This window comes from Kogia breviceps, chromosome 16, assembly GCF_026419965.1.
Source record: "Kogia breviceps isolate mKogBre1 chromosome 16, mKogBre1 haplotype 1, whole genome shotgun sequence".
Classification (NCBI taxonomy): domain Eukaryota; kingdom Metazoa; phylum Chordata; class Mammalia; order Artiodactyla; family Physeteridae; genus Kogia; species Kogia breviceps.
The window spans coordinates 64268653-64293658 of NC_081325.1; the positions used below are offsets into that span (position 1 = coordinate 64268653).

The window sequence follows — 25006 nt, forward strand, 5'->3', positions numbered from 1 at the left end:
TTTACCCAATATTATTTTGCACTTGTACTAGTTTGCTAGGGCTGTGTAACCAACAACTGGGTGGCCTACAACAATAGAAATTTAATTTCTCACAGTCTGGAGGCTGGAAGTCGGAGATCCAAGTGTCAGTAGGGCTGTTTCCTTCTGAGGCTGTGAGGGAGAATCTGTCCCAGGCCTGTCCCCTGGTTTCCGGTGGCTCGCTGGCCATCTCTGGTGTTCCTTGGCTTGTATATGCATCACCCCAATCTCTGCCTTCATCTTCACGTGATGTCCTCCCGGGGTGTGTGTGTGTGTGTGTGTCTGTGTGTGTGTGTGTGTGTGTGTCTGTGTGTGTGTGTGTGTCTGTGTGTGTCTGTGTCTGTGTGTGTGTCTGTGTCTGTGTCTGTGGCTAAATCTCCCCTTTTAATAAGGACAAAGTCATATTGGATTAGGGCCCACCCTAATGACCCCATTTTAACTTGATCATCTGCAAAGACTCTAGTTCCAAATAAGGTCAAGGTCACATTCACAGGTACTGGTGGGCAGGATCCAGCATCTTTTGGGGTGGACGCAATTCAACCCACAACAGCATCTATTGATGATACTTACTGAGATCAATTATTACTATGAGATGGCTGCAGAATGGTGGTTTTTCTATCATGCTTTCAACATTTCTTAGTTGGTGTTTCGGGGGTTTGAAGGTTTCTGAATAATTGTTAAACAGAGACTGTCTATCCGTCTATGGCTGGATAGAAATGGCCACATATCTTTAAAACAAAAATTTTTTAAAAAAACCATAACGATATGTACCCACATCTGTGCTAGGAATTGTGAGCAGAAAACAACTGGCATCTTCACAAGCCCCTTCGCCAGTCAGATTGGCTGGAAGGAGAGCTGGGGGGAAGCCTGGGGACCAAAGTCAGCACAAATGGGGGAAATCAGAGAGCGTAGTTGCTAAGCTACCCTAAACATTTGCCGATTGTAAGCTACTCCGTGGAAGGTCATTACTTGTGGATTTTTTTATGCTCTGAAACAAAAGTAACATCACACTATTGAAGGATGTGTGTACCAGGTTCTTGGATTCAGCTTTCTGGTCATCTTCAGTACTTACTGGTGAACAGATATTTCCCACGACTGAAATCTCTGTCATCAGCAGAATCACAAATAAGCAAGGGCCCGAAACTGTACAATTCTGTGTGTTCTAAAATCACGAAGCCAGAGCCTATGCCGGACGCCCCGCTACCGCTCGTAGAATTGCTCAGTAAATTCTGAATTTGGAAGAAGTGCAGAAGGGTAGGAGAAGCCATTGCTCCTTTCCCTCTGAGAATTGGCTGCTGTTTCTAATATCACTCTGTTTCTGAGACAACCCTCTAGTTAGAAAAAGATTTGTATGGATAAGATATTATTCATCTTTCTTGTATCAAATTCAACATTCAGCAATCAGAAAATTCTTCATCAGGGGAGGAGGACTGTGATAAAAACCTCGTCCTCAGCATATTTCTTCCCCATTTTTCAGAAATGACATTTCACATATAGGTGCCCAAAGTGAACTGGGGTGGGAAGAACAGGAACCTTTGGATTTTATGGTTATTACAGAAATTTTAGAAATTATGATCTGACTGTCTGACCGGAAAATAATCTTGTATCACCTCCTAAAGAATCATGGGCTTTTTTCAATTAAAAAAAGCAGCAATACACACACACACACAAAAAAAAAACTGTACAATTCTGGAACTACCAAGAAATATGACCAGGGACAACATGAAAGATCAGAGATCTTTTATTTCTTTGTGTTTCCTCTTAAACCTGACAACAGATCTTTGGAATTTTTTCTCACATCTGTACTCCAACCCCAGTAAACACAGAATACTTTGTTTCCAAAAGCCACTGATTACAAGTGTCAGTGGTCCTGATCTAGGATGCTGTATAGCTTTGCTAGGGCTGTCATAATGAGGTGTGGGCAGCTTAAACCGCAGAAATGTATTGTCCCACGGTTCTGGAGGCTAGAAGTCCAAAATCAATGTGTCAGCAGGATTGGTTGATTCTGAGGGCTGTGAGGAAAGGATTTTTTCCAGGTTTCTCTCCTTGGCCTGTAGATGAATGTTTCCTTCCTGTGTCTCTTCACATTGTCTTACGTCTATGCATATCTCTGTGTACAAATTTCCCCTTTTATAAGGACACCAGTCATATTGGATTAGGGCCACTCTAATGACCTCATTTTAACTTCCTTCCCTCTGTAAAGACCCCATCTCCAAATAAGGTCTTATCCTTGAAGTACTGAGGGTTAGGGCTTCAGCATACAGATGTTAGGGGGACATAAGTCAACCTGTAACAGAGGCATTTCAACCATCCACAGATTTTCCCAATGTTCATGTAGACAGAATAGGAAATAAGGATCATGACTGCATGAAACTAGATTCTAATTACGGAGCCAAAATTGTACTGAATCTCTCTCTCTACCTTTTCCACAGACGAAAAGTCAGTGCTGAGACTGAAAGCACTAAAGGTGCTGGTACTAAGCTCCTCCCGGCCATCCATCCACAGGGCTGTGGATTTTACACTTGCTTGTATTTGTAATGACTCTTCTCTCTGCTGCTAGAGATTTTTAGGTGAATTTGGGTTGCTGTTCATCGTCCAAGAGTGTGCTGTGTGGGCTTGTCACTTGGTCAAGTGCAGGGGTTACCAGCAGCTGAATTAGTGACAATATTCATTTCTTGCAGAAACAAGTAGACCTTTGGGGAAAGTGCTGTATCTCTTCGTGCATCCTTTAGGTGCATTTATCTGACATCCGGGCATATGAATCCTAAAGAATATATTGAGGGTGTTTGCAATAGAGAACACCTATTTCTCCCAGCTGGAGAGGGACCTGAAGCCAGTTGAGATGCTTCAGAAGTTTTTACTTCAAAGGATGGGAGGACAGAAAAGATGGAAATCCAGGAGCCAATTACCTGAGAGCTCTCTGCTGGAATCTAGAGGGAGCTGGAGAAAGGAAGAAGTGAGGCTTTCCTGGGCAACAAATCCTGCAGGATGACGTCTCTCTTAAAGCTGATGGAGAGTCTGTGCTAGTCCTATAGCTGACCCTCCACCCTTCCCCTGAGTTGCATCCTTGTGTAGAAACGGACGACGCCTGGGGAGAATGTTCACTCTCTCTCCTTGCTTTCTTGATCAGGTCACAGACATAAAAGAGAAACTGAAGCTCTCTAAAAAGGTCTGGTCAGCATTGCCCTACACCATCTGCAAGGACGAGAGTGTGACGGCGGGCACGTCCAACGAAGAGGAGTGTTGGAATGGGCACAGCAAAGCCAGGTGAGGGCGGCTCGTTATTCTTGTGGATGGGGCATTGCACGTCTAGCCCTGGAAGGCTCTCCTGGCACAGCGCTGCCGACCTGTTTATGCAAAAAGCAACGGAGGGTGGAGGGACAAGTCGTCACTTAGCGACAGCTGTTCAGAGTGACAGGTTTGATGGGCACCTGGGAGCGCGTACTCTCAGGGTGCCATTAAGCGTGGAATCCTTGTTCTGAATGCCTGGCCTCTGGACAGCGGGATGGTGACAGATGCCAGGTTACGGATATCCTGAGATCACAAAGAGCTTTTTCTGTTCACTTACTGACTTTAAGATAGCAGAGCTATTTTTATCGGTAGTTAAATTTGCACAGCTTACTGGGTTTTTTCCATCACAAGTTAAACAGGAAGTGAACACTCAACTGTAATTTTTTTCACCCTTGGAGAAAAAAAAAAATACTGAAGTCTCATTGAAAGGGTTAGGGGAAAAGAAAATGACAGACGGACAACCGGGAAAGCGTTCTCAGAGGTTCCGTGCCTTGAAAAGTCCTATTGGAATCTCCTGGTGAGAGGTGGCTCTGTTCTTATCCTCTGCTCCGCCGCCGTCCGATGCTACTGCCACTTGGTATGGAATTTCGGAATTTCTTGATTCAGCCCAGAAATGGGCTTGGCCTGAGTTTTCATGGGGTGGAGAAGTTGGACGGGAGAACTGGCTGGGAGTTGGCAGGCCAGGCAGCCCCCAGAAGGAGTCTGCCTGCGCCCTCCTCAGCGGGGTGCAGGTGGGCAGAGCAGCTGGTAAATTGCACTCCAGGAATCTTTGGGGATGAAACCAGCAGGTGGAGAACCTGAGAGGGGGGAGTGTCCTGGGGCGTTATTGGGCGGTTTCAAGCATATGAAGTAGCTGTGGTGAAAAGGGAACAAGAAGCTTCATAGAGATTAAGCTCAGAAGAAGCTGCAGAAGGAAGGGGTGCTGGTGAGGTGCTCACTGGGTGTAACATCTTACACTGCTGAGTTGCATTTTTTAGCATCTATCGGTAATGAGATTACTAGCCATCCTAGAGAGAGCTTAGCAAGACGCAAACGAGACAGCTGTAGAAAAACCTGTAATCATTTCAAGTCACCCCCAAATATCAATGTGCAAATCTTAGATCATGAGGGTCCAAGAGGCTATTCATGGTATCAGAAACATTCTCCTCAAAAATGCTGAGTAATTTATCAGTGTCGGACCTTTTAGGAAGGAGACCTTGGGCCAGCAAATTCAGCTGTGAATTAACAGCTTCTAATGTGTCTTTTTTCCTAATGACCGTACAAAAAGACACTGTAAAGGGTGACCAAGTGGCCTAATGAATAAAGTGGTTGATTTTCCGAGCTGCTCTGTTGCACATCTGTGTTTATCTTTTGGCTTTGGCTAAAACAGCGGCTGCGTTTTGAATTACATTCCCGTGGAAAGTTACACAGGTTACTGGATAGTAGCACATATGCAGTGTCTTACAAAAGGAAATATTAAGAAAGGCTTTGGGCAGGGACTGGGGAGCGGACTACATTCCATCAAGAGAATGAATGGGGAAGATAAAGACCATTGAAGTTAGAGCAAAAAGAGACTGCGATGGTTCAGCCGTGTTCCTCACTGTGTCAGGAACCGAGACAGGGTAAAACATTAGTCTAAGGTTAGCCGATTAACAAGGGTGAAAGCTGAAATCTCCCAAACCCTAGAGAGTATTCTTTTCACTTTAATACCCTGACTCTAGAACAAGTGACAGATAAGTACTGTTCTCCCCAGGTTAGAAGAATAAATGAAACAGAGTCTTCGCTCTGTAAAAGGTTTAGTGGGTCTACATTCGGTTCATTCAGTTCATCAGCAATATTACTCAGCACTCCCTCAACCCAGGCCCTGTGCAAGGCTCTGTCAGTTAAGTACTATGTGATGGCAGTCGTGTCTGTCAACATATGAACAGGCACAGTGGCTTGAGAGAAGACAGTGGATTTTGGAACTTTAAACTTCCTCCTGTTGTAGGTTGGGAAAAGACCACATAGGTGGAGACACACCTGGATCAGTACTCAAGGACCAGATGTGAATTTTATCCTGAGGTCTATGGGAAGCCATTGGAGGATTTTATGTGGGCGAGGGAAATCATCAAACTTAATGCCGTAAAATCATTTGCATGAATATTCCAGAATTTAACCCAGTGTATTATTAAAAAGATAATGCTGTCAAATATTTGTGACTCAAATTCTATTTCCATTGAAAAATTACAATTTCAAGCGTTTTTTTTTTAGTACCTTTCTTTTTATTTCTTCCACTGGAATGGAATCTTAATATTATAACTTTATTTATTTATTTTTTTATCTATTATTTTTGGCTGCATTGGGTCTTCGTTGCGGTGCACGGGCTTCTCATTGCGGTGGCCTCTCTTGTTGCGGAGCACGGGCTCTAGGCGCGCGGGCTTCAGGAGTTGTGGCACGCGGGCTCAGTAGTTGTGGCTCAGGGGCTCTAGAGCGCAGGCTCAGTAGTTGTGGTGCGCGGGCTTAGTTGCTCCGCAGCACGTGGGATCTTCCCGGACCAGGCCTCGAACCCGTGTCCCCTGCATTGGCAGGCAGATTTTTAACCACTGCACCACCAGGGAAGCCCTATAACTTTATATTTAATAACACTGTAAGTAGATAACCAATACAAATTTGTTAGATTAAATTTAATTGAAGCTTTCTTCTCATCCAAATATTAATTGATCGAGGAACACACAAGAGAAGTTTTTGTTTAAAAAAAAATTCCGCTGAACTATTTTGCAAGTTAAAAAATCCATTTGTAAGGCAGGCAACCTATTTTTTCCCTATTTTTGAAGTATGGCCTTTCAGATGATAGGCCTTAAATGTTTAGGAATGCTTGTGAGAAAGAAAGAAAGGTTATTCTTGTCACCCTGTGAAATAAAAGAACCAGAACCTTTATTTAAAAACAAAAAAATCTATCAAGTATTTATAGATATGGAACAGCGATGTCTATTAGCATTGATAGAGATTGTCTGGCGTTTTAAAACTCAAGGCTGTTTTAAAACAGGGATGAGGCTGCCGGTCACCCAGACATTTCTTCCTTTCTTTGTATTTTATCCATCTGATTCCTTCGGCCTGTCTTTGCAGCCCTTTTATCCTATCGAAGTACTTGCTCAGGCTTGCCTGCCATTCTGCATATTTCTCCCGATTGTTTTCCGCGTGCAGCTCCAAGCTCTCTACCATACTTCCTTGATTCAGAAGCATGCCTATTTCACATGTTAACATTTCTGAAATCAAAATGACTCCTACGGTGGATATGTCCCTTTCCTCCAGTATGTATTATTTTCCCAAATAGGTGTTAGTGAGTGAATATCACCCGCTGAAATTAATGATGACTTGAAACCAAACAGGATACACACAGGTGCAGCTGCTGTGCTAACCACAGGGTGAAAGCTGCTGTGCTGAGATGACGGTCAAGGGTATGTGAGTAATCGTTCCCCCAGAACATAAAGCCACCTTCATCCCCTGCTCCCGCCTTTGCCATCTCTGGCAGGTCTCACTCTGCTTCAGTAGCGGAACAGGTCTGGAAACAGGAGGTGAGGTGGAAAGTAGAGACTGTGCCCTCTGAGGGGAGGAAATTGTGGGCGCACCAATGACCCCGTCAGCACGCAAATCTCCATTTGACAACAAGACCAGGTGATCAGCAGAGGCCCTTCCCTGCTTCTCCTTCCCTTGCCAACCACTGGGACAATGTAAAGACCAGTGCAATAATGTCTGTGAGAATAGGTGGTAAACTCTAAAGCAGTGCTTCTCAGGTGTACAGGCTAAAATCTGGGAGGTCTTGTTAGAAATGCAGACTCTGATTGAGAAGGTCTGCGGTGGGCCTGAGATTCTGCATTTCTAACAAGCTTGCAGGAGATGCAGACGTTGCTGGTCCAGGGACCGCAGTTTGAGGAGCGAGGCTCTAAGGCAGAGTCGCCAGATTTAACACGTTGAAAACAACAGACACCCAGTGGAACACACTTACACTCAAAAAAGGATTCATTGTTTGATATTCAGATTTCACTGGCTGTCCTGTATTATATCTGGCAGCCCTACTTTCAGTTCCCATTAATATGTAAGATGTTCCCTTTTTCAGTTCAGGTGCAAGCCTCAGGGAGCATGTTACGAGTTGCTGTTTTCTCTTTGCCTCCAAAGGAAACCCTTGATGTTTCCCTTAACGGGGGTTTTTCTTATATGAAAAACAACAACAAGCAACTGGGTTGGGCAGGTCACGTGGTTCATTTGTAACGTCACCCACTAAAGATAGCCAGAGCCCAGGCCAGGTTGAAGTCATCTCAACAATGAGCTGCTTAAGCTTCACAAGTGCATCAAGCGGGAATTTTAAGTTGGAAATGCAGCACAGCCTTCAGGAGACAGGATACTGTCCACACAAACCTCTGGTCTCTAATGAGATGCCTTTGTGGGCCAAGGATGGATCCGGCCATTACTGGATTCAATTAGTGTCTCAGCTCAGGCTGCTATAACAAAAATAGCGTAGACTGGGAGGCTTAAACAGAAATTTCTTTTCTCGTAGTCTGGAGGCTGGAAGTCAACAGGGTTGGGTTCTAGCGAGAGCCCTCTTCCGAGCTTGTGGATGGCTGCTTTCTTTCTGTGCCCTCACATGGCACAGAGAGGGGGCTCTGGTCTCTTCTTCTTATAAGGGCACTAATCCCATCATAGGGGCTCCACCTTCACGACCTCAGCTAAACCTAACTTCCTCCCCACTACCCCACCTCCAAGTACCATCACATTGAGGGTTCAGGCTTCAACGTATGGCTCTCGGCGGGACACAAAGATTCCGTCTATAGCAGATGATACTCTTAATACTCACATCCACATCCTACGTTATCAGAATAGCTAATAAAGAATTCAGCCCGGTGTCCGTCACTCAAGAACAGCAGCCTCAGGTGCATCGTCAATGACCAGCAGGAAAGTAAGCTGGCGAGTGGAACTTCTCCTCCTTCCATTTCTCACTTACCTAAGCAACGTCTGAGGGAGAAATGAGATTCAGCAACAACTCCGACTTAGGCAAACAGAAGGTGAAAGGAAGCTAAGAAGTCAGGGAGGAAAATCAATCATAAGCTAGACAGCCAAAGGGAAAAAAAATGAAAGAGTCGTGGGACAGGTTACAAATCTAGGCCTCCTAAAGCTCCCAGGGTGAACCTAGAGCCCCTAGGAGGACATCAGAGTCGTCTATCACCCCTGAGAAGGGCGTTCCAGGCAGTTGGTGGCCCGAATGAGCTGCCCGCACAGGAGCTAGAGAATGATCTGATGGCAGCAGGCAAGCCTAGGCGCAGAAGGAAATAAAACTTTATATGATTAGCATGTAGAGGGTAAAGCGGTGTCAGGAAGCAGCGAAAGGAAAACGAAAGCCCTTAGGATGTTCACGTAGGCTCTTACCTTTTGGCTCCTGGAGAAGCAGAGTCTTGCTTCTGAGGACGTAACCGTGTTGAATTACATCATCTGTAACTTCCTCGAGGATTGTGTCCTCCTTACGGGGATCCTTTCTCTAAGCTCATAGGAGTTAAAATGGAAAGGGGAGTACGGCAGCCGATGGGTTGGGGCAGGAGTCATGCAATGAGAGCCAGTCGGAGGCAAGTCCCTGTAGCGCGTGGATCTCATGATAGAACATACACGAATCACAGTGTCTTCAGGGTTTCTTTAGTCTGTTATATCCAGGCTCTTCCTTCTCTCCCATGAAACTGGTAAAACAGCTTTCTGCGTCTTCCCCTTGGCAACTAGTGTTTAGCCACCACCGTGTCCTTTCTTTAAGATGCTTTCTAGAAGGAGCCCATCGAGATGCCGGCTGAGAGACAAGGATTAATTGCTGGGAGCCTCTGCTCTCTTTTAAGTCACCTGATCCTCACAGAAATAACTGTGTACCCCAAGGAAATCCTTCCTGAGGCCAGGAGGTAAATACGATAAATTGTAAGAAATAGGAAAAGTAGAAAAATCTAGAAAATAGGTCAGTCGCTCTCAACAGCCACTGAGTAGATTGACTAAGCAAAGAAACCAGGAAGTCACGAGTGGGTACATTTGAGCAGCTGGCCGAGGGGCAAAAGGGTGCGTGGTGATGAGAAATCTGTCAGAGACAGTGATGTGACAGATCCGGCAGGACACTACTGTCTTAGTCTGATTGCGGAGTATGTCCCAAAGCACTCCAGCTGCATTTGAGAGAACTGTAAAATGTCTGATGTATACCCAGCCAGACAAACACCTGGGGAAAGTGGGAAGTCTGTCTGGGAAGAAAACCGGCAACTGTCCAAGCTGACACTGCTGAAAGCCCACTTCCCTGCTCTGGGATGCTTAGGAGGGAAGGGCCCACGAAGGCCGACTGTCCTGGGGGAGACGGACGCCGCGTGCACCTCCGGGAAGTGATGAAAAGTGTGGCTGCAGATGGGACGAAAGAGGCATGTTGCTGTCGACAGCTCGGCAGCCCTCTGAGGGCTGGCTCGTGGGTCTTCTTTCACGATCGCCCCGGAGTTGGCTGACTCCAAGTCTACCAGGAAAGGATGGTTTGGGCAGCTCCTGCCAATGAGCTCGGAACCCACGTCAAAGAATTTACCTTCCGTCCGCTAGCACAGCCAAGGAGCTGTGTGTCCTCCGAGAGTTCCAAACCATTTGATGACACGCATCTTCCAGATGGGAAGAAAGCCACAGCAACTCATTCTTCTGTCCACGAATCCAGGCTTTGAAACTCGGAATTCTGCTGCCGTCAACCCTCCTAAGAAACAAGTTTGGCCTTTGAGGGAGCCATGTTCACAACTTAATTTTATAAGAATGCATTGCAGTTGCATCGTGTATTATATTTGTCAAGCATTTTCATATACTTTCACTGAATATGGCAGCTTATGAAACAAATAAGGTAAGAATTATCCATATAAATATAAAAATAATTATATAAGTGATATAATTCTATATGCTACTATACTACTATATACTACTATACTATATATATATATATATACACTACTATACTACTATATACTACTATACTACTATATACTACTATACTACTATATACTACTATACTACTATATACTACTATACTACTATATACTACTATACTATATATATACTACTATACTATATACATATATATATATATATATATAGTAGCTAAGTGACTTACCCATGATTACATTGCTGGGTCCAAAAGAGATCTCAGGTGCCCTGGGTCAACCTCTGTGCCTTTGACCATGTCTTGGTGTCACATCTCTTTGAAGTACCTAATGCCACAGACAACTCCAGCTCAAAAGTCTTCAAGAATTTATAAATCCACTTAAAACATAAAGTCACAGTATGTTTTGAATAATTCCACTTTGCAGTCAGGAAAAAAAATGGAGAGGGAAAAAGTAATATACATCAAGAACTTTAGAAAACTGTACTTAAAACTTAGATTTTTTTTAGACTGTGGTAAAACATACACAACATAAATTTTACCATTTCAGCCATTTTTTAAGTGTACAGTGGAGTGGGCACTAATGTACATTCACATGGTTGTGCAATCGTTGCCACCATCCATCCGCAAACGTTTTGATCTTCCTTCACTAAAACTCTACACCCATTAACAATAACCCCCTGCACCTCCCTCCCACCAGCCCCCGTCAACCACCATTCTACTTTCTGTCTCTATGAATTCGACTATTTCAAGTACCTTACATAAGTGAAATTATACAACATACGTCCCTCTGTGATCGGCTTACTTCACTTAGCATGATGTCTTTAAGATTCATCGATGTCAGCATGTGTCAGAATGCCCTTCCTTTTTAAGGCTGAGTTATTATATGTATAGACCACATTTGTTTATCCATTCATCTGTCAGAAGATACTTGGGTTACTTCCACCTTCTGGCTGTTGTAGATCATGCTGCTGTCAACATGGGTGTACAAATATCTGTTTGAGTCCTTGCTTTCAATTCTATTAGATATATACCCAGAAGTGGAATTGCTGGATCATATGATAATTCTATTTTTACTTTTTCGAAGAACTGCCATACTGTTTTTTCCGAAGCGCTGCACCATTTTACATCCCCTCTAGCCATGCAGGAGAGTTCCAATTTCTCTACGCTCCATTGATTCTGAGCCCATTGATGGCAATGCCCTGGGTCAGGAATCCCTGCTGTGCTGACCTGGTCACTCATCACTCATAGCAAGCTCCACAGAAATTTCCTCCACCAGCACTCCTTCTGGGTTGAAGGCTTCTCGTTGGATCCTCACCAGGCAGAAGGGGCTAGGAAGCCCTGTGCAGCCTCCTTTATAAAGGTGTTAGTCCCAATCATGAGCACAGAGCCCTCTTGATCAAATGCCTGGCCTTCTAATACTATCACCTTGGGCATCAGGTTTTCAACATGTAGATTTGGGGAGATACACACACGTGCAGACCGAAGCAGATGTGAAGATAAATAATTCTTCAAAACTGCTGAAGATTTAGACCCTACACGTGGTCTTACAAAATAGAAGGTTACCAAAATGGGGAAGCTATGCCTGACTATTCCCGGATTCCACTCACTTTCCACACCACAGCACGAGGTATTGGCAAACAGTGACATCCCTCCAATTTGTCCTCATCTCTGGGTTCTCCCTGCCCCGTGTAAATGTGCAGCGCGCGTCAGAAGCTGGACTTGCTGTAGCAAGATTCTCCTCCCTTTCCATGTCTCCCAGACTATGATGGTGCAAAACTAGAATGCCCTCAAGCCAGAGAGCTGGTGCAAAATCTAATAAAGGGAAGAATATTATGGGCTCAAAGATGCGTCCATTCTTGCAGGATATGAGCGTTATGTAAAGAGATCAAACAAGAGAGGCAACAGATAAATGGGCTCGTGCTGAACTGGGCTTCCATTGAGCCCCCAGGCTGCACTCTGGACATCCACAGATTTGGCCTCAGGATGTACCCCTAGAGTGACAAAATGGCCATTTTCTTTTCCAACGGTGTCTTTCGGTTTAAGTTTCCATATTGTCTCCGAAGTTCCCCCTGGAATACACTAAAGGAGAAAAGGTTCTTGAGGACATGGGTGCATTGTTACTTGGTTTGATTATAAGCAGCTGAGCATCAGCAGGCACAGTTCGAGGCTGGGTTTCTTTGGCAGCCTTGTATTGTCCTTGCGTGCTCAGACTCCCAAGGGTGGCATTCCCACGTAAGCTATGGCAGTCAGCTTCTGATAAATGACTCTCGGTTAGCTGTGCCGTGCGCATAGCAGCTGAAAGAAACAAAGCCCTCCTCTGACTCAGCAGAGGTACAGCAGCAGAGGCTATTGTCCTGAAGGTCCAGGGGCAACACCAGAACCCAGGGGCACCGTTCAGCCCCTCTCAGCTCCTGTGCCAGCAAAAGCTAGACTGCCCTTGTATTTTTTATTCTGATGGGCTTTACTGATTAGGTAGAGCTCATGCAGCCAGGCACATATAATTAAATGTCAATGACAGTCAATCCAATGTCATATTTTAGAACTTATATCAGGAAGACCATCTCAGAATCTAACAGAATTTTGTTGGTATACCAGATATATTAAAAGGCAACACAAACATCACGCTTTACTGCAAAAATAAAGAAATATAGTTCCATGACTCTTTCATTTCAATTAGGACATTTTTTAGGGCAGTAAATACTGTGAAGTTCTATGGAAAAGAATTTGCAATGCACTCTGTGTGCTTTATTATTCATTATGTAGTATACATCATGAAGTCAATTTTATGCAAGATATGGATGAAGACATGGAGCTTATTCTGAGACCTCTGATTTTAAATGGGTAAACCGGGCTTCCCTGGTAGCGCAGTGGTTAAGAATCCGCCTGCCAATGCAGGGGACACGGGTTCGAGCCCTGGTCTGGGAAGATCCCACATGCCGCGGAGCAACTAAGCCCGTGCACCACAGCTACTGAGCCTGCGCTCTAGAGCCTGTGAGCCACTGCTACTGAACCCGCGAGCCACCACTACTAAGACCGCAAGCCACAACTACTGAAGCCCGCACACCTAGAGCCCGTGCTCAGCAACAAGAGAAGCCACCGCAATGAGAAGCCCGCCCACCGCAGGGAAGAGTAGCCCCCGCTCTCCTCAACTAGAAGAAGCCCATGCGCAGCAACGAAGACCCAATGCAGCCAAAAATAAATAAATAAATTTTAAATAAATAAATAAAATGGGTAAACCATGCAAGGCAGAAATAGAGACACAGATATAGAGAACAAACATATGAACACCAAGGGGGGAAAGCGGTGTGTGTGTGTGTGTGTGTGTGTGTGTGTGTGTGTGTGTGTGTGTGTGTGTGTGTGTGATGAATTGGGAGATTGGAATTAACATATATACACTAATATGTATAAAATAGTTAACTAATAAGAACCTGCTGTATAAAAAATTTTAATTCAAAACAAAATAAAGTAAAATGGTAAACCCATTCTTGCACAAATACATCATGCATAAGATTTCAACACCTGAAATATGACTTAAATATAAAGTTTCTTTGTGTGTTTCTATTTCTTCTTTTGGAGGTTGATGGATAGAGCCTTTGGTTTCAGAAAATTGGAAAATAACCTGTGGGAAGGGGAAGAATTTTAAGCATAAGTATATTGTACGAGAAAATGTAAATAGGAAGGACAAAATAGAGGAAGGGAAGTTTTCTTGGCTTTCAAGCAACGCTAAGAGAGGCAGTAAAAGAATGAAAATGATAGCAATTAGGCTGCTCCAGCCTATCAGATGCTTGGGCTGGATGTTCTGACTCGCCTTGAGATCCACTCTTCCCCCCTCCACCTTGGTCTGTGCCCTGCAGGAGAACCTCTACAGACTGTATCACCTGGGTATCCTTTCCTGCTGGCTTCCAATTGGGTTCAGCCAATGGGAGGCACCAGCCAGAGGTCAGAAGGAGGGACTAGAGAGGTCAGGGTATCATTCCCTCCACTCCCTCCCTGAGGGGACTAGGTTTGACAGTTGCAGTGTCTTCTGGCTGCATTCCATGGTTTCTCATGCATTCTGGTGACAGCTCCATGCCCTCTGGCCCCTCTGCTGTTGCCAGCCCCAGGGTTCTTTGCCACATTGCTTGGTTTCCTTCAACCCTGTTCACACCTTTGTAAACAGTCTCTTCTCTAAACTCTCTTTATTGCTCCTTTGAGTGTGCCATGTGTTTCTTACCGGGACACAGACAAACACAGCACCTTTGTAGGAATTAGAAAAGGATGCTCAGATGGGAATATGAGGGTTCAGTACACTATTGTCTCTACTTTGGTGCGTGCTAAAATTTTCTAAGATAAAAAGATTCCCACAAAAGAGAAGGAAAGGAAAGGAAAAGGAAAGAAAAAGGCACCCCTTTTGGTGGATGGTGCCCTGCATGGGCACTCGGGCTGGATTTCAGCCCCAGCTCCCTCTCTCGTCACGTGACTTTGTGCAGTGCCCAAAACGCCCTGCCGAACTTGGAAGCCCTACAAAAAAGTGGGCAGATCCCTAAAAACTGGAAAACATCTCAAAGAGAAAGTGAAGATTGACCTGGGGCTTTAAAGATCCTTAAAACTTGAATGGGAAAGTTCTCTGCCGGCAAAGATAAGATGGGTCCAGGGAGAAGATTCCATAAGGCAAGGAGGGTACCTTGAAGGGAGTGTTGCAGCCTAAGAAAGTAGACAGGAGGTGGAGATGGCCTTGGATTACTGAGCCATAAAGTGTGAATTGTAGCTTATGATCAACCAGGCAATGTGGTGCAGTGTTTCGGCAACGTGGGCTCTCAAGTTAGATCCATTAGCTCTGTGACTTTGCACGGTTACTTATCCTCACTAAGTCTCAGTTTTCTATCATACAAACGGGGCTGAAATAGTACCTACCTCCTAGACTTGCTGGGAGACTGAAGTTTTGTAATGCGTGTCAAGTGCGTAGCACAGTGCCCAGCATTTAGTAAACACCCCATAAACATTAGCTACTATCATCAAGTTTTAAACAGAAGAGGGACACGATGCAAGCAATATTTTACGAAGGTTAACCAGACAACTTGTGAAGGTTGTGCTAGAATGGAAAGACGTGGACAAGGAAGTCCATTTGAGGCTGCTGTAGCAGTCTGTGCCCCAACACTCCAAAAAGGGGCACCCGAAATGGGAAAGAAGCCAAAGGTGCGAGAGCCTTGTGAGAAGAGTAGAAGGGCTGCCACATCTCCCTCGGGGAAGATGTATGCCTTGTTTTCACCGTTTGGACTTTTTTCCAGGAACCGAGCCCGAGTTTTGCCGACGTTTGGGCTCCCTTTTAGGAACAACGTGGCACAGTCAGGTTTCGAGGTCGCTCCTGCTTCACCCTACCCTGTCCTCCCTCTCTGCCCGGCAGATACTTGCCTGAGATCATGAACGATGGGCTGACCAACCAGATCAACAACCCCGAGGTGGACGTGGACATCACGCGGCCCGACACGTTCATCAGGCAGCAGATCATGGCTCTCCGTGTGATGACCAACAAACTGAAGAACGCGTACAACGGCAATGACGTCAACTTCCAGGACACGAGTAAGAACGCCTTTACCAGCGCCTGTAACCTCCAGAGTGAAAACCATTATAGATGATTATACCATAGTTTGTCTTTTGTTTAAAGAAAGAACTTTTTTTTAATTTTTATTTTATATCGGAGTATAGTGGATTAACAATGCTGTCAGTTTCAGGTGTACAGCAAAGTGATTCAGTTACACATACACAGGTATCTATTGTTTTTCAAATTCTTTTCCCGTATAGGTCATTTCCCATGTAGGTCATAGGTATTGGGCAGAGTTCCCCGTGCTCTACAGTAGGTCCTTGTTGCATATCCATTTTAAATATAGCGGTGCGTACCTGTCAATCCCAAACTCCCTAACTGTCCCTTCCCCCCCGGGGAACCAAAAGTTCGTTCTCTAAGTCTGTGAGTCTGTTTCTGTTTTGTAAATAAGTTTATTGCAATATTTTCTTTAAGAGCAGCGTGCACCTTGGCTCTTTTGTGTCATTCTTATCCCATCTGCAAAGCTATTTATAGTCCTTGGGGCAGAGAGCTCTGCTCTGCAGAACTTAGGATACTACTAAAATCATAACTGCTCTTTTTAACATCTTTATTGGAGTATAACTGTTTTACAATAGTGTGTTAGTTTCTCCTTTACAACAAAGTGAATCAGCTATACATAGACATTTGTTCCCATAACTCTTCCCTCTTGCGTCACCCTCCCTCCCACCCTCCCTATCCCAGCCCTCTAGGTGGTCACAAAGCACAGAGGTGAACTCCCTGTGCTATGCGGCAGCTTCCCACTAGCTATCTAATTTACATTTGGTAGTGTGTATATGTCCCTGCCACTCTGGAATGGTTTCAGTGGCTGACATTCAGCTATACTAAAGCTAAAGCTGAGTTTTGTCTGCCAGTTGATCCATTAATGATAAGGCAGCAAAGTAATGTTTTCCCTTTCTCCTTTCCCCATCAGCGTTTATGTCTCTGCCTCAAACCCCCGTCCCTCCTCCTAACCACCAGGGGAAGAATATTCTCAAGATTGCTCACTCACACAAGACTGGGAAGGAATCCCTGTCGTATCACTTAAGAACTGAGGTCTTAAACAAATTACCTCTTGAGTCTCGGGTTCTTCTTCTATAGGATGGGAAGCATTCCTGAATAAGGATTGTTGGGAGGTTCATTTGAGGCTGTGTGTAAAGGAGCTAAGATAGTATCTCGTGTACCATGGAACCAACTGCATCAGTTCTTTCTCCTTCTCCAGTCATGCACGTACACAGCCCACTGACATTCGGATCTGAAATCTTGAGAAAAATAGTAAGATGCTGAAGTAATATTACACATGACTATTTTATTGAAGATCACAAAATATCAGAAGTGATTCGAAAGACTACTGTATGCACATCAAATGAAACTAACTATATTTGGGTTTTGTCTAAGTGGTTTCTAGATGCATAAAGGCAAGGTTTTTTGTGTTTTGTTGTTTTATATATTATAAAAGAATATATTCTCTAGAAGAATATATATTCTTATGTATTATACATATTCTTCTAGAGAGAGTTCTCGGGAAAAGATTTCTTGAACTTAAGATGTGGAGTTGCCGGTGATTCTGTTATTTGGTCACTGAAGCGAAAGATGATGCTTGTGTGCTTGAATTAATGAGATAGCAAGAAACAAGTTACGGATGGAAGACATGAAGTCGTCTGAGTCTTAACCATCATTCTACTGAGTTGTCCCCTGCAGACAATTTCTCATGCTTAATTCCCTTTGAAATAACTCAAAAATTAACTTTCTAAGGGCAGGATAATTGCCAACCTGATAGACTTGCTGTAAACTTTCTCAAGTCCTCCCGTTATTTCTCTTCCTCTTTACTAAACCTCTCCTCCCCTCTTCAGAAGAGAAAATTACACGAGGTTTTAGCCTTTACTGCTTCTCCCCTGCTCATTCCTTAGCTTCACTCCTCTGAATTTATCTTTTCTGTCTTATCTGTCTAATATAATAAAATGCTTTATTACCTAGAGGATGACTTTTGGAATCAATAATTCAAGATAGATAAGAATTAGTTGATACTGGCCTTGGTTCTCTCTCCTCTCTGACCTAAAGAGGTTGTATACATGTCGATCTGCAAAGCTTAGGGAATATCCTTGGGGAGAGATCTTGCTCTATTTCCCCTAAAAAAACAAAAATAAAAATCAGTCACACTGAAGACCATCACTTTGCTCTAACCCCAGCACCAAACCTGGCCTCCTACGTTAGGACAGTGTCTGTCATATAAACCACTGTCATATCTTAGAGTCATCAGCACCCTTATTGCTTTCGACACTTAAAAAAAATCGCCCCTTAAATACCTGCATTTGTGATTCCTTTCAGAAAGAGATGGGGCCGTTCTTTTTCTCAACTAGATTCTCTTGTCATTATTTGCTTACCACGTTTTTAATATTCTAAATCACCTTAGTAATATCTCTGTAAAGGTTATATTACTTCTTGTTCATAATACCGGTGTTTAATATAATTCCCTTAGCAATTGTGATATCTCTGAATTTAATTAATGGGCATTTTCCCCCTTGCAAGGCCACTACAGATAAATTAGAGAAAATGTTAAGAACCTGGTATAGTGTATTCAAGTGATCTTGTGTGGTACTTAGATGTCACATTTTTTAAAAAATTGCACTGAGTTGAGCCGTGCTTACCGGGGGGACATCGGAAGGTCCCTGCGTTACCTGACTTTGCTTACGTAGCGTCTAGCAGCCAAGATGGTGCCGGTCTTTCGGAGCAGCTCAACGTGCATGTCAGCGTTTCAGGCCAGCAGGGAGGCATTTAGGGCTATTGAATGGACTCACTGAGCAAGGAGGGGAAACCGCAAACGTCCTTACCAGGTGTACAGTTTCCTAAGCCCTGCTAGGAACATTAGCTCACTTCTACCCTATAACAATTCAGTGAAATAGATATGATTCTTCTTATTTTTACAGTGAGCATGCAGAGCCCAGTGAGGCTAACTGGCTTGCCCTAATCCATTTACATAAAAGACAGCAGGTTAAAATCTAGGTCGCCTTTTGCTGTAGGGACCACATTTCTTCCGTCAGGCATCATTGCACAGCCTGGGTTTGGTGCCCTCACACATTTTATCAGGGGGTTTTCACGTACCCTCAACAAGGTGAATGTTATTGTCAGTAGCTATGGACTTGGGGAAACTGAAAGAAGTTGAAGAAACTGCCCAAGGCATATTTAATTATTCAATAAGTATTTATTGTGAACCTGCTATATGCCAGGGGCCATTAAAGCCAATGGGGAGACGGAAACGAACAGTACGTACAACGTGTCTGCTCTCCCCTAAAAGTATACATTCCCATGGAGGGAACAAGAAAGTAAATGATAGAGTTGCAAATGGTGATAAGTGCTTCTACATAGCTAGTGAACGGGTGGAGACTTAACTGGACCCAGAGCTGAGATAAAGCGTTTAAGAAACAGGAAGGAACCAAGCCGTCAGAAGCGGGAGTAGAGAAGGCCCAGAAGGCATGTGAGGCAGGCAGGGACGATGCCAGGCTAAGCCAGCGTACTAAGCGGACACCCGGGCGTCGGTTTCCAGCACGGAATGGCGAACTTCTTCTGTAAAGAGCTACGTATTAAATATGTTCCGCTTGGTCAGCAACAGAGACACAGACGTCTCCATTAACACTCTGTTTCAGGGATTTCCCTGGCGGTGCAGTGGTTAAGACTCTGCACCTCCACTGCACAGGGCCCCGTTTCCACCCCCGATGGGGGAACCAAGATCCCACATGCCTCGCGGTGCGGCCCGAATCTCACGCGCGCCCCACCCTTTGCTAGACTGGGTCTAACTCTCCTTTTCGATCTGTCTGCACCAGGTGATGAGTCCAGCGGCTCGGGGAGTGGTAGTGGATGCATGGATGATGTGTGTCCTACGGAGTTTGAGTTTGTCACCACAGAGGCCCCGGCAGTGGATCCTGACAGGAGAGAAGTAGACTCTTCTGCAGCCCAGCTGGGACACTCGCTCCTCTCAGGATCTCTCGTCTGCATCGCCCTGGCGTGGCAGAGACTGTGCAGATAATCCTGGAATTTGGGTCAGATGAAACTGCATTTTAGCTCTATTTGAACGGCCAACTCACTTCTTTTCTTACACGCTTGGCCCATGGACCATGCCACAAAAGCTTACCGTTTTCTATGAGAAGACAGCAGTACTGCACTATGCCTCCCTTTTTGTTTTCCCAAAGAGTACTGGGTGCCAGACTGGACTGCTTCCTCTTCCCTTCTGCTATCATCTGTGGGAAACTTGTTTATTCTAGAGAATTCTTACTCAAATCTTTCGTACCAGGAGATTTTCTTACCTTCATTTGCTTTTATGCTGCAGGAGTGAAGGAATCTCACGTTGTGAGTTTTTTATTTTTTTTCCCCCCCATTTAAAAAAAAAAATAGGAAGAAAATAATTTTCCTTGCAAAATCAGGCCAAACCCCAAGACAACTGCATTTTCAACAAAGAAGCAAACGAGAAAAAGCAAAGAGCTGTAACGCTGTAAGTTCGGCATTGCCAGCCAACTCCCAGCGTAAGCTTTTCTGTGACAAATCAGGTTTACAAAATGCTCATGCGGAGGTCTGAAATGTTTTTTAAAGTAGTGAAAATGCCCTGTTGTCTTGGAGGTCTTGCACGCTTAACCATCCAATGCCAAGCCGATTCAGAGGTACTGATAGGAAATTTAGAATTCCATCTTTAATCTGAGAGTAACATGTCCTACAACTCAGCACCTCTATCTCACCCTGCCCGATTTCCATTTCAGTAATGGCACCATTTTCCTTAATTCTCTTAACGTCTGACCACTGTATCCAATTGGCACAGATTTTTCCCGTCATCTCCAGTTACGAGTGGACACCCTCATGAATTCATCCTCCTCAAGGGTCTGAAATGAAAATAATCTTCAACCATACGATTGCTTTGCTTTCGCCACAGGCTTGATGTGAATTAGATGTTTCTGCCCCGTGCCCGTTACCCTCCCCAAAGAAGAGTTCCTTTAATGAACCGATAAACGATTCGAATCCATAAGTGAGTTTTCATTTTTAAGTATTTGCTTTGTGTCCGTTGGTTTTCGCATCACAAGGGCATTCTCTCACAAAATAACTCACAACAACAAAAAAGTCAAGACAAAAAAATATATATATATATAGTATTGACATGGAGATTTCTTTCACTTTTTTAGTCTTAGTATGATCATCTATTTTTATATCTATATATATATAAATCACAGATTTTAACTTCTTAATTCCAAGCTCAGGGTTGACACACCTTTGTAACGAAAATGTTTTGTCAACCAGCTCTTCTTGTTTTGTGCTGATCAGAGAAGGGATTCCTCGATGATCTGTGAGGCACCAAGAATCAAGACAGAGAACTTTTTACGTATCTAACCGTCCATTTATTAGAAGTTTGCCAGGGCACACCCTTCTCACACGAGCGTGTTTTGTCCCGGGTGCTCCAGACTGTGTCGAACGCATGGGCAGAGCCGTGGGTGTGCAGAACTTTACTGGTCGTGGAAACCGTGTGCGCAAGAAATGTGATTCACACAAAAGCATTGCTTTCGGTCCAACGCCTTCAGCCTAGGATTCCTGCTTGGCCCTTGGAGAAATGGTCTAATTCAAGAGGCTGATCTGCAGCCTAACTGATCCGCCAGGTGTGCCAAAGCCAGGCATTATGCTCCTCCTGACGGAGAGAAGCAAAATAAACTAACCTGGGGCTTTATGAATACCATTGGCTATCCATGTGTTTTTTGGTTCTTACGATTGTATCTGGGGTTGGGAAAAGTAACGTTTCAAGACACCATAGTACGCCAGTCACGTGTTAATTAAACCCATTGGCAGTCATGACACATCAATGGTATTTTTCGATCTCCGTACCCATCAAAATTATAATTAGTTATTGATTTAGTCATCACATTTAGGTAGAACACATGCGGCACAGTAGTATTAAGTATACTTGAGCACTTTTGCAAAACAAAGTATTTAGAAGCATCTGTTGCTTTCGTATGCCTAACGAAATACGGAATGTAGGATTCTGAGAGATTTTGTGGCATCTTTTCACTTAAATCTTTATGAAATTAATACAGTCTAATTCAGCACTACATACTTCTAGCAAACCATTCATTTCACTGGCAAACGTTGGCTTCCTATCACTAATTACACATAAAACATCTCTATGAAGGACCAGTCATTTATGTTGCTATTGCATTGTATGTTCAGAAATCAGTATTGTCTTTCTCCAGTAATTAAGGTGCAATACAAATTAAATCAATCTTGATTTTCCAAAATATCTGAGTCATAACTTGTTTTTATAGCTTTAAGCTCCAAGTCTTTCCTTTTTAAAATATATCTGCATTGTTTTCTGTGAAATAGATCAGAATGCCTTGTTTTCCCTGTACTTTCACCCCCAAAGGGTTTCGTGCATGTATGTGAATACACATTATATTAATGAATGTGAACCCATGCTCTATAAACACTAACCACACAGACAATATATAAACGCCTGTTTCATTTGTTTCAACACCTTCGTTATCAATACTATTCATATTGGTGAGCTACAGTGATCTATGTGAGCCAGGCAGAGAACTGAAATCCCTGTCAGTTAATGATGCCACAGTATTAGTCACCTGCACGGATGTGGTCAAAAGATTATTCAGATTGTACTTCCTGGTTTTTATCATCATCCTACTATGTCATATGATTTTCAGACTAATTTCACATGGGAATTTTTTGTGCCCTAAGGGAATTAGTTTAATCTAGTTAACCCATCTCAGTAAGTATTTTGGAATCTCACCCTCCCCTCACCAAATTAGTTTCTCTCATTCTAGCATAGTGATAGGGGATGCAGTGATGCTCCCTTATTTTTCCTGACCTGTCCTCATTTGCTTTGATGTCCCCTAAATTCTGTAATCACATCGTAAGCTCTGTTATGAGTAGAGAGGGATGGGCTCACTGAAATTGGATGCTAGGAATTGTTGGGTGATGCTTATAACTGCAAACACTTAGCTTATTGAAGTGCCTCTATTTACATGTTCTTTAGTTATAATATGTATTTTTCTAACAGAAATACACGTCTGTAATTGGTGTATATTATACTTTGTATACGTTATAACGAAAGCTAAACAGAGGCTAAGGTCTTTAGCAGAGAAGAATAGATTGCAAATTCACGAGTTTGAGCTCCACTTATGGTTCTGTATTGAGCGACAGCCAAGACAGCCTTCTCTCGTTTGAATGAAGGTCAAGTTGGGACTTTGATTAGAGCCATCATAGAACATTAGCACTAGCAATCTGACTCCCTTACAGTGACTTACCCAGATCAATATCTTGTGTTACCTGCTTTAGTTGTAAGGGATAGATAATACTACTTTGTCTACACTGAAAAACACGACTATTCATTAATAAGCAGTAGGAATTATAAAAGTAGCGTTCTATAAATCAGACACACTGAAAATATTATTGGACGCAGGAGCCTGATATTTAATTTATATTCCCTGCTGCAGACATTAGCCTACTTTAATTCTTTAGCCATGACATACATGTTTTGGCTACACACTGAACACCAACTAAAGTCCCCAAGGGGGAATAAAACCTTAGCAATTCCTGAGTTGTGATTCTTTTACTGCTTCTCTTTGCAAGGCTAATTATCAGGTGGTTTGATTAAAGGTGGAAGGGTTAGCAAATGCAAGTTTTGACTTATCCAAAACTTGCAGAAATTCAAACTCATTTTCATTTACTTACAGTCACTAACAAATCTGACTTCTAACTTTAAAAAAAGGGGGGGGGGCACTTTAGCTTTGCCAACAGAAGAGTAAGGAGACCATAGCTTACAAATTTGCAATGTGTTCCTCCTCGGTGGAGACATTAGCCAGTGTTTAGTTTTAGGCCAAGTTCTACAAAAAGAGTATTGATTTGTATGCATTCTGGAGCCTTGCTATAACACAGTTTGCTACAGCACAGGACTCAGCCTAGCATGGGGCTATTTGAGCCTCAGTGAAAGTTGAAAAGTACTGGAATCTTTGACATTGTCTTGTAATGAGGTACTTCTGTGAAAAGACACCTCAAGATGGCGTAGTAGTGAGGTCTCTGTGTGCATATGCATAATATATATGCAGGACGAATGTGTGTACCAATCAAACCTAAAACTTTATGTGACTGTCAAATGAATATTATTTGGGTTAAGATTTTTTTCATTTCTGATTTGGATAGAAAATTGCTATTAATCTTGTATTAAAATAGTTTTAAAAAATCTACCAGTGCCCTTTCTGCATTTTCTTAATTATTGTCATAGTCTAAATTTCAGAGCTTTTGAATTTTTTTTGTTTGAGAACTTTTTAGAAGCTGCAATCATTTTTTAAAAAAAGAAAAGAAAAAGAACCATAGATTAAATCAGCACCACTCACCTAAGTACACCTGGCCTTTGAAATCAAGAACTTTTAGAACTTTAGAACATTTAGAGCTTTCCAAACATGTATGGAAGATACTATACCTCTCTTCTTTTGTGTTGGTTTCTTCTCTAAAATAAATTAGTAGCTTGACTGATGTCAGTACTTTATAAATGAGGTCAAAAACTAAGATAATGTGTAAAAGGACTAACAATTTCCAAATTTAGCAAATTGCACTGCTTTTTTATTTCTGAAATTTCCATGCTCTCAGGAATGCTAAATACTGTATAGCATGCTAAAGATTCACTTAGAAGATATTTATTAAACACCTGCTCAACACTAAACCTTGTCTAGGTGCCAGTCACGGGTTGTCAAAACCACCTGCTGGGAAGTATTCATTCTTTACTACAGTTAACCATGATTATTACAAATAACATCACTTATTTCAAAAATGCTCTTTTAAATAAAGGAACCTATGTAAATAAAGTTATCACAAATATAACATTTAACTGTAAGCAACATTATAATTTAGCTCATATTACTACTATGTTGATTTCTATTAAGCAAAGTGATTTCTACAAAACAGTTAAAGAACTTTAGGACAATCCCATGTAAAAAGCAGAATCTAACAAATGCTATTTGGAACTAAACTGGAACCAATTTCATCGAAAAGGAAAAACTTCCAAATGGGTTTTGAGAAAAAAATAATAAAACCACAGCCACTCTTATCAACAATATTTATCTTAATTCGCTCTTTGTATAAATGGACTATAGTCGAAATATACACACAAATATGAAAAATGACATCGATTTTTCAAATACTAACTTGTGAAATAGCTAGAAAGATGTGGCCACAATTCTGTCCGTTCAAACAGACATTCCCAATTTAGTGCCGAT

At 43.0% G+C, this 25006-nt stretch overlaps 1 protein-coding gene across 2 annotated transcripts in view; it reads left to right on the forward strand.

Annotated features, from left to right (window-relative positions):
* Positions 1-23975, forward strand: part of GPC6 (glypican 6) — a 1090913-nt gene extending 1066938 nt beyond the window's left edge. The window contains exons 7-9 of one of the 2 annotated variants that reach the window (XM_059042316.2): positions 3149-3285; positions 15576-15751; positions 19571-23975. In XM_059042316.2, coding sequence (XP_058898299.1) covers positions 3149-3285; positions 15576-15751; positions 19571-19773 — 516 coding nt within the window. In that variant the 3' untranslated portion in view covers positions 19774-23975. The remainder of the gene's footprint in view (positions 1-3148; positions 3286-15575; positions 15752-19570) is intronic. The other variant, XM_067016260.1, reaches the window with a different exon arrangement.
* The last annotated feature ends 1031 nt before the right edge of the window (positions 23976-25006 follow it).